The sequence below is a fragment of the Pteropus alecto genome, unplaced genomic scaffold (genome assembly GCF_000325575.1).
Source record: "Pteropus alecto unplaced genomic scaffold, ASM32557v1 scaffold42, whole genome shotgun sequence".
In the NCBI taxonomy this organism is placed as follows: domain Eukaryota; kingdom Metazoa; phylum Chordata; class Mammalia; order Chiroptera; family Pteropodidae; genus Pteropus; species Pteropus alecto.
Window position 1 is genome coordinate 11130189 of NW_006434825.1, and position 9379 is coordinate 11139567.

The window sequence follows — 9379 nt, forward strand, 5'->3', positions numbered from 1 at the left end:
AGCCCCGGGAGGTGTGGCGATCTTAGGCCTGGCACTCCTCCTGCCCCTGCACAGCTCAGTGAGCACTTCTTAGTCTTCTGGGCTTAGACGCTGCGTCTTCGGTTCCGAATCCTCAGATTCAACCAACCATGGATTGAAAATACTTGAAAAAGAAATTGTTACATTATTGCTGGTGTGTCCTATATAATTAGGCTTATAATGTCTGAGTCTGTACTGAACATTTACATGCTTTTTTCCTTGCCATTACTCCTGAAACAATACTGTATAACAACTATTTACATAGCACTTACATTGTATTAGGTATTGTAAGATGATTGAAGTTTTAGATATTATAATATATTTGCAAGATTTATTAAGTATTATAGAGATGATTTAAAGTATACAGAAGGATTGCATAGGTTATATGCGAATACTACACCATTTTATATAAAGGACTTGAACATCCGCAGATTTTCGTGGTATTTGTGGTATTCGTGGGGGTCCTGGGACCAATCCTCTGTGGATACAGAGGGATGACTGTACTTTTTCTGTGGCTCTAGACTCGATCTCACTTGTGCCCCACGCACTAGCACTGCAGCTCCACCTTGGCCCACTCTGTTCTTTTCGTCTGGAATGCCCTTCCCACCCCTTCATCTGTCTGTTGAGCACCTGCTCCGGCGTTTGTACTCAGCTCACATGGCCCCTTCTCCAGGAAACCTTCCCTGGGTTCCCAGGCCTGTTCACGTTCTCTGGGAATACCCCTCCACCCCATGCCATGTGCTACCTCTATCAGTGCAGAAAGGACACTAGATTTTCATTGTCTGTCTCTTCCATCAGACTGGGAGCCCCTCCAGGGCAGCACTCAGGGACCAGCAATGACCTGGCCCTTGCCTGGCCTCAGCAGCTCCAAGCTGGCTTGTGGAACTAAGACAAGGAGCTGGGGGTTACACATGCAGTAGAGATGAGCAGTGCACAACCTCAACTGGGTATTCAGAGCTTCAGACCACCCACCAAGGAATTAGTGGGTGGGGGACAGTGGCCTGTGAGATCCCCTAAGTCTTCCTAAGTGCTCATACTAGCCCCTGGACATTGACAGGGCTGAGACAATGGACTGTCTAGTGCCTCTGAGGAGGAAAGAGAAGATTGAGCCAGCAGCTCAGGTGACCTTGAGGGAATTGCAGGGCTGACCAGGGGCCCTTCCCCCAGTGAGGGCAGCCAAGCAGAGCCAAGAGAAGCTTCCGGGGCCTGGGAGTCCAGGACGAGGGGGGAGAGTGGGAAGGGTCACAAGGTCTCTAATCTCTCCTTGTCCTCAGAGCTTCCCATGGTCTCCCCTGAGTCCTTCCTACTGCCTATCTGGTTAGTTTCTCTCAAGCTGGAGGCTGAGTCAGGACCCCTCAGCTGCCCTCAGCCTTGTCTCTCACAAGCTAAATGCCTGCCACAGGGTCATTCAGGCACCTCAGGCCCCCTAGCCTAGAGCAGTGCAGTGTGAGAATGTTGAGAGGTCTCACATATGTTAAGCTCCTACTGTGTGCCTGGACTGATGTAAGCACACACTTTCATTATTCCACTCACTCCATTCTGAAGGAGACATCATCCCCATGTCATACATTGGGGCACAGGAAGGTTGAGCGGCTTGCCAAGGGTCACATGGCCAATAAGTAGCAGCCCAGGAGGGTCTGGATTCTTCTTCAGGCCTCAGTACCTTCACTGCTTTAAAAACTATGCCTCGAAGTGCGAAGTGCGTTGAGGGGTGGGAGTGGAGAGCAGCAGCAGCTTTGAGCAGTTACCATTGCCCTGGGGGCATGCGGGTTGGTCACAGAGGTCACATAAACTGAGGAGCAGCCCTTAAATCTCTTGCCATCGTACAACTGCTATCAGGGTTCTTACCAGGTTGCAAAGACTCCCAGTGGGATGAATAAATTTAACTAATGAAGAAATGTATGGACCCTGGCCTGGGACCTTCTCAGAAACTGTCCCCGGCCTTGCCCCAGGCTACCTCCAGGCTCTGGAGACAGGGGAGACTGGCATAGCTGTCTACCAGTCCCTACTCAGCCACTTCTACCCAAGTGACCTCAGGCAAGTGCTTCAGTTCTCCATCTGCCATTGCTGAATGGGGATGCTCCTTCCTGAAAGGATGTAAGTAAAGTCCTGCTCCCTGCAGCTCCCCAACCAAGGAAAGACAGAGTCAACAGCCCTAACCTACCAGGAAATAGTCTTTATTACAAAAATCTGCATGTAAACAAATAGCCACTGCATTGAACAGCCTCCCTCCAGAGCATGCAAACCCAGGTATAGAGAAAGGTAGAGTCCTCTTCCCACACACAGCCCCGCCTCATGGGCTGGGCTTAGGCTGCTGCCTGGGATGCATATGGCCCCGCACATTCACCTCCGTGGGTTCATCCCTTGATGGCCACTGGGAGCCATCTCCCTGGGCAGCACTGTCTGTCCATGACCATGAGGTGGCGGATGCCCAGAGTCTGAGCCAGCCCTGAGGCACCTAAGGCAGTTGGCTAGGCCAGCCCACCAATCTGCCCATCTGTCTGCACCACGCAGTGAGTGCCCGAGGGGCCTAGAGCACTGAGAGGTCGTGGCAGGACTTGGATTTGGCTCGGAAGGCCATCTTGCGGCTGTTACGTGCTACAATGCGGCCCAGGAAGCGCTTCGCCTTCTTGCCAAGGCTCTCTCGCCGCCGGGTACCTGCTTGCCGACGTGCATTGGCCTCTTTGCTGTCCCTGCGCAGACGTATCTGGCGTACAACGCCCTCGAACAGTGCCTGGACATTGTGGTGCAGCGCAGCTGATGTCTCAATAAACTTGCAATCGAAGACCACAGCACAGGCCCGGCCCTCTGGTATATATGGAGACAGGCACACACCAGTAAGCAAAGGGTGGGTAGGTGAGGAGCCCACTCAAACCCTGGCTACCCCATGACAGCTACCACTCATGAATCTGGGTAGGGATCGCGGACCCCTGCGTCCTCCCCAGAAACAAAGACCCCAGCTCCGGTATAGAGGGTCCTGGGCATTGCTGGGTCACCTAACTGGCAGAGTGTGCTTAAGGAGCGCACAAAGTCCAGCAAAAGGAGACTCATTTACTGTAATAATTTGAAATCTGGTATGTAAATGGAAGAGCTGCAGTAGTCAACACAAGACAATGAGAACTCTGTTTGACACTTTAGTGTTCTATGGTTTGATGCTACATCATGAAGAATAATCAGTGGGATGGAGGGAGTGGAACATCATCAAGTCACAGCTAGGTTCCTGTAAGGGGCTCAGTTTGGGGGCCACGGAGAAGGATGCTGAGCCAAAGAGGGGAGGGGCCTCCCCAGGGGCAAGCCTACTTCGAGACTGGCCCAGGCCTGGGATCCTTGCTTTGACCTCATGACCTGTTTCCCTGCACTCTCCTCACCCCTCACCTGTTAGGCCAGAGATGAAGGGGACAGGAGAGAAGGGCCCTGAGGTGACCCAGCAGCCTCCACCTCCCCTAGAGAATTTGTTCCTCTTCCCAGCACTCTCAGGTTTTCGGGAGCCCTGAGGAAGGACAGCAGTTCTCCCTTTCCTCCCCCACAAGTTTTCTTCTTGAACATTCTTAGCCACTGATGATCCCCAGGGACTCAAGCTGAGTCAAGACTGAGTGGATCACAGCCCAGTCAGGATCTCCCTCCCTTTCCAACCCACTCCCTGCTCACCATCCAAGGAGACCTCGCGAGAGCGCACCAGATCGCTCTTGTTGCCCACTAGGATGATGGGCACATCGTCTGTCTGCCGCGCCCTCCGTAGCTGTACCCGCAGCTCTGAGGCCTTCTCGAAGCTGCCTTTGTCTGTCACTGAGTACACGATGACGTATGCATCCCCCATGGCCATGCAGTGTCCAGGTAGCCAGTGGCCCCCATCCTAAAGAACACACACACGCATCTACCCAATAGTCCTCGTGCCCCAGCTATAAGGCTGGCACTCCCAGCATGCACCTACCCCCAGCTCACCCCTCTCATCCCCACCCTGGGTCTCAGCCTGCATCTTACCTGCTCCCAGATGTCGTAGACCATGAGCGATGCCTCTTCTCCGTCCACCACGATGGAGCGATCATACGTGTGTCCTAAACCAGTAGTCAGGTTACCTGCTGCCTGCCAAAAGCCCTCCCATGTGCCAGGTTTTCTGTTCTGACCATACTCCCCAACTCCTCCCCAGAACCGCTCAATCTTCCCCTTTACTTATGACTACTATGTGGTGACAGAAGTATTGGGGCTGGGAAATGGGGGTGTGGAGGGCATGCTGTGCCTGACCTCCACCTAGACACCCCTTCCTCAAGCTAGCAAAGTCCTGGGTGGCCACTATGGGGCTCCCTGCCCTTCTGTTGCCTGGGCCTCAGGGTGGTTCTGACGACAGCGGCCTGAATTAGAATAGTAGCAGTCACATTCCCTAGATCACCTAGGGTGCCTCTCCTAGAAACTCACTCTGGCTGTGTTCCTGCCAGTCCTGCCAGGGAGGGATGTCCTGTACCCATCCTACAGAGTAATCATATGTATGCCCTAGGCCTTCTACTAAGTATTTCTTCCCCACCAAAGCTGGGAGTCCCTTCTCCCTTAGTCTCCCCATTTGTAAAATGAGTAGGTAAAGGCATGATTCTGAAATTGACTTCAGAATCTCTTGGTATTTGCCGTTTTTAATTCAGGTCCCCAGTCCTGTATCCCCAAGTCCTAACCTTGGGTTCTCCCCTCCCTTGCATAGCCCCAGCCCCTCACCTGCAGCCTCTGCTTCCGGCCCGTCCTCTACACCACCGAAGATGCGGGCCAGAGCGCTCTTGCCCACGCCAGGTGCTCCCAGCAGTAGCACCTTGTAAACGCTCTCGTCTGAGTCGCTGTCCCCTGAGCTGAGCGAGTCGGAGGAGCTCTCAGGCCAGTCCAGCCTCGGCCCCTGGGCCGCGGTTCCCGCCGCGGCGGTTGCCAGAGCGCCGGGAGCCAGCGCCGCCTGCAGGTCGCGTTCGTCCACCGGCATGCTCCGGCGGTGCAACGGAGGGGCAGGGCCCCAGGGTGTGCTGCCCCGACGGCGCTCGCGCTCCCGGCCCGCGCCGCAGCTCCCACCCGCTCCGCTGCCGCCTCCATTCAGAGTCATCTTGTCCGACGCCGTCTGAGGAAGAATTGGGATGGCCGCGTAAGCCGCAGTGGAGATAGAGTAGGAGGCTGGACCCCAGGCGCGTCTGCCCCACCCGGGGTCAGGGAAAATGCTCGAGACCGACGACCTGTCGTGGTCCCATCCCAGTCGTGATGGTCCTTGCGCCCTGACTTGTGACCCATCCTTCTGACAGTCGATCCGTAACCCAGGTGATGAGACCACCCCGGTCCCTCTCCGCCAGCACACTCACCCACTCGCACACGGACACGGTCAGGACTAGGTCCCGGACTCGGATCGCAGACCCAGGCTTGAACACTCAATGTTCTCACAGCCGCTGCCTTCTTTGTCCGTACTGGGTTCGGGCTCCGAGTCGCCTATTTAAGCCTCTGTCCACCCCCCGCCCCCGCCCCCGCCCCCGCGCTCCCCGGGTCTACGCAGAGGCCGGGGCTGACGTGTCGGTCCCCTTTCCCCCAGGGGGATCCCCCACCCTCCTCCTAAACCCTCACACCCACCGAGACCCCGCCCCATCCGCCAGGGAGGGGCAGAGGCAGACTCCGCGGACAAAGAAAGCCAGGGTCTGAGCGCGCTGTGTGTGTGTGTGTGTGTGTGTGTGTGGTGGGGCCAGGGAAGGAGGGGGAAGGAGGGAGAATATGTGAATGGTGCTGATGAGGTGGTGAGGATGGAAGCTGCCATCATGGATGGGGTCAAGGATCAACCTAGTGGGCCAGCTCCCCTCTGGGGAAGAATTAGATCTGGCCCTTTAAAAGTGAATTCTCCCTTTCCTCTAGCCCAGTCCTGGCCTGTTGCCCAAGCAAGCAGAACAGTTGTGGGCTGGTCAGACTTCACCCTTCTGTGCCCATTGACACCCACTCCCCACAGGCCCATATCTGAGCTAGAATTTAGAGGTCTTAAATCCAGCATCTAGTCTCAACACTAAGTTCTTCCCAGTCCCCTGGGGAGTTGAAGATTCTACCTGATGAGCCTACCCCTCTGGGTGAGGGTTAAGTGTTATCTCATGAGCTTCTGGGGGCCCTTGGAGAGCTATTTGGGAGAGGAACAAGGTAGGGAGGCCCTCTGGCAGTGTGCTGCAGGTAGAGGTGCAAGCTTGAATCCTGGGGAGAGAACACAGGTCCAGAGAAGGGAAAGGATGAACTCAGCACCACCTCATCCACCCCCACCCCACCCCCCAGCACCCTCCAGACAGCTGCCAGCAACTCTGCTAAAAATACCTGGCCCTGGCCTTGGCGCTGGTTATTTGGCTCCTGGGCTGGATGTTGCCCAAAGTGGGGGAAATCCTGGCAAGCAGGTGTCAGATGCCAGCTGGAGCAGATGGGGGTGAAACTGGACCAGGAACTGAATCAAGGCTGGATCCAGGCACTTTAAGAGCCTTCACTATCTCCCTACTTCCCTCTAGCTCCTGACTGAGCCTGCTGTTCAGGGCACATGCAGGTCCTGGAGGTTTAGACTCCCAGCCAGGAGGGGCATAGATACAGGGTGGGGGCGTGTAGCTCTTACACAACTTGTTGCCGCCACTGCCCAGAGCTCACCCCCTCTTCAGACCTAGGGCAGGCACCAGAGCACAGAGGGGAGATTTGATGAGGAGGCTTGGTTTCTAGTCCTGGCTCTGCCTCCAGATTTCTGGGTTTTGCAGGCATTTTAGCCTGAGGGTACCCATATATAAATTGGGCATGACCAATTCCTCCTTGCTCATTTCTGGGGTGAGGATTAGAAGCAGGCAGGATAGGAGGCGCTTTGTGACAGGGACCTGTATCAGACTCTGACGCTGGTTGTGACGAGTATGGCAGGGGTTTAGGGGCACCCATTCAGAGCTCAGGTGACATCACAGCCCTGGTGGGCTGCTGTAGGTTGTCATGGAGACCTGGTAGGGCTCTCTGGCTGCTGTGTCAGTTTCCTTGGCAACATCTGAGAGAACCTTGAAGTAAGGAGGGCCTGGCTAGGTATTAGGGGGTTCATGCAGGCTCTTCTTTTTCTTGAAGTCCCCAAAGTAGGCAAGGGCCAGAATGAGGGGTGGCCTATTGATTTGTGTCCTTCATGTGGTCTTGAGGAGTCTTGGAAACCTGGACAACCCCATGTGGGCTCTAGCTTCCTGGACTAGGTCTAGTGGGAAGAGGAAATCATGGGTTGAGCTTCATGTCAGAGGGTGCAAGTGTCAAGAGCCAGCAAACCACATCCAATCAGGATACTGGCTGGGCTGCTTATGGCCACTCCTACCCACCTGATACATGACCCTGCCATTGAAAAGAGGCCCTCGATATCCAGCAGAGGGTGGGTATGGGTGGGGGTGGGTACCTGTGGCCCTTCCCAGCAGGGAGCCATGCAAAGAATTAGGACTGGGTTTCCCCTCTGGTAATCTGAGTTCTTGACCTCATCAGTATTTCTTCATTGCCATGGGAACTGCATCCACATTGGGCCACTCAGGCCCCAGGCATTCCCCAACAGGCCAAACACACCACAAGCCTAGGTATGGCCAGAGGATCCAGGAACCAAGACCAGGACATGACCTTGAGACATCCCCACTCCCACCTCCTGGTCCTCTCAGCTCTTTAGATAGCCCAGCCTTCAAATCCCACCTCTGCTCCTTGCTAGTTGTTTCACCTCTCTCCATCTATCCTGGCTAAACCTCAGTTTCCTCTTGTATAGAATAGGGATAATGTCTTCATGGAGGTCATTATAAGATATAAACATGAAAGGCAGATGTAAAGTGGTTGGCACATGTTTGGCAAAAGTTTTATCTCGATAAAACTTTTATTATTGTGCTTCGTTGGACAAGGCAGGTTGAGTGAACCCATGGGCCCTACCCTGTTGCTTCTTTCCTACTTCTGCTCCATTCTTTCCAGAACAGTGGTCTGCCTAGGAGAGGGACCAATGCAGATACCTCTTCTCTTTCTCCCATACTCATTTCTCTCTGTGGGACCCCACACCCTTTCCCCTCCCTCAGGTAGCAAGATATTGCAAAGGGAACTTAGCTGGGTTTCAGGACCTCCGGTTCTCCTCACACAATAGCCTCCATACCCCAGTTCTTCTGTTCTAAGGCTCAAATCATTCATTCATTCCACTGACCTCTACTAAGTACCTATCATGTGCCAGGCTCTTGTGCTATGAGCATGATGATGAGCAAAAATCGACATGGCTAGGCATGTTCATACATGTCATCTAGTCCCTGGGTCAATCTATCTTAGCTATGATTTGTTGTTCCCATTTTGTAGACATGGTAACTGAGGCCTGAGAAGTCACAGGCCAAAAACAAGAGAGCCAGACACACCTGGTGGAAGACTTAAGGGACCTAAAATTTCACAAATACCACCCCCTCCCCACCCCCGGCCTTTTACCTCTGTCCTCAGACAGCAGCTGAGTTCCAGAAAGTTCCCTGGGCACTAGCCCAGGATTCACAGTTGGCGTCCCTGCAGGCAGCCAGGGGCCTGGCATAGATGAGTCAAGACTGACAGGGGACTATCTGATATGCTAGCTGTGACATAAGTGGCTTGATGTCCCTCGCCCACCATGACCTGGCTGCCAGGAGGGCCAGCTGAATGACTCAGTGTCATCTGCCACCCCCATGACCTCCCACCCCAAGCTGAACAGACACCACAGACACCTTACACAGACTGGGCTGTCAGTGCAAAGGTACACACATGGTGAAGCCTACAGTCTGGCCTTGGTGGCTGGGAAGGCTCCCTGGGGCCTGAAGGGCCCTGGTTGGTCACCCTGCCTCTCTGGAGCACTGAGCTTCTTCATCTGTGGAAATGAGGGGTATAACACCTGGAAGATCACCTAAAAAATGGGCCCATTTAAAATCTCCACAGAACAGTCCCAAGCAACTGTCACAACTATCCCCACATCACACATGAAGAAACTGGGTGACGTGATGATGGCTTCACTTTTCTGATCTTGGGCAGCCAGATCTTGGTCACTAGGTGGTCAAGCCACTCTCTCCTGGAATTTGGGGGGAAGGGGTGGGCATAGGCCCTTCTATCCAGGCAACAGCGCCCCCTGCCAGCTGAGCAGTACCTGCTAAACTGTTCAGGTTCCTCTACTCAGTAGCTGGAGGTCTTAAGAAATAAATTACTTATTCCAGAAGTTCATTTCTTCACCTGCAAAATAGGGATAATAGTAACTGCCAAACAGAGCTGGATCAAGAATTCCCCAACTACATAGTATATGTAAAGCCTTCTGCCACTCCTAGGACAGGCTCATGTTGTCAGTGGCACTCAAGAACAGATTTGCCAAGTGCCAGGCTCCCTGCTGAGGCCTAGCCCAGTAACAGTTGAG

At 54.1% G+C, this 9379-nt stretch overlaps 1 protein-coding gene across 1 annotated transcript; it reads right to left on the reverse strand.

Annotated features, from left to right (window-relative positions):
* Window positions 1-2188: 2188 nt before the first annotated feature.
* RRAD (RRAD, Ras related glycolysis inhibitor and calcium channel regulator) lies at window positions 2189-5459 on the reverse strand. Its single transcript, XM_006909736.2, has 5 exons — window positions 5340-5459; window positions 4720-5104; window positions 4000-4073; window positions 3667-3871; window positions 2189-2826 (listed from the first exon to the last, which is right to left on the reverse strand). Exons 2-5 carry the CDS (start codon window positions 5087-5089, stop codon window positions 2549-2551), a joined length of 927 nt encoding a protein of 308 aa, XP_006909798.1. The 5' UTR covers window positions 5090-5104; window positions 5340-5459; the 3' UTR covers window positions 2189-2548.
* Between the last annotated feature and the right edge of the window lie 3920 nt (window positions 5460-9379).

Excerpts from the sequence above, each read along its gene's own strand:
- RRAD (XM_006909736.2), bottom strand. The coding sequence starts at position 5,089 with ATGACTCTGAATGGAGGCGGCAGCGGAGCGGGTGGGAGCTGCGGCGCG. Across the intron at positions 3,872-3,999 it reads TCTACGACATCTGGGAGCAG|GATGGGGGCCACTGGCTACC; the intron begins GTAAGATGCAGG and ends TGTGTTCTTTAG. Across the intron at positions 2,827-3,666 it reads TCGCGAGGTCTCCTTGGATG|AGGGCCGGGCCTGTGCTGTG; the intron begins GTGAGCAGGGAG and ends CATATATACCAG.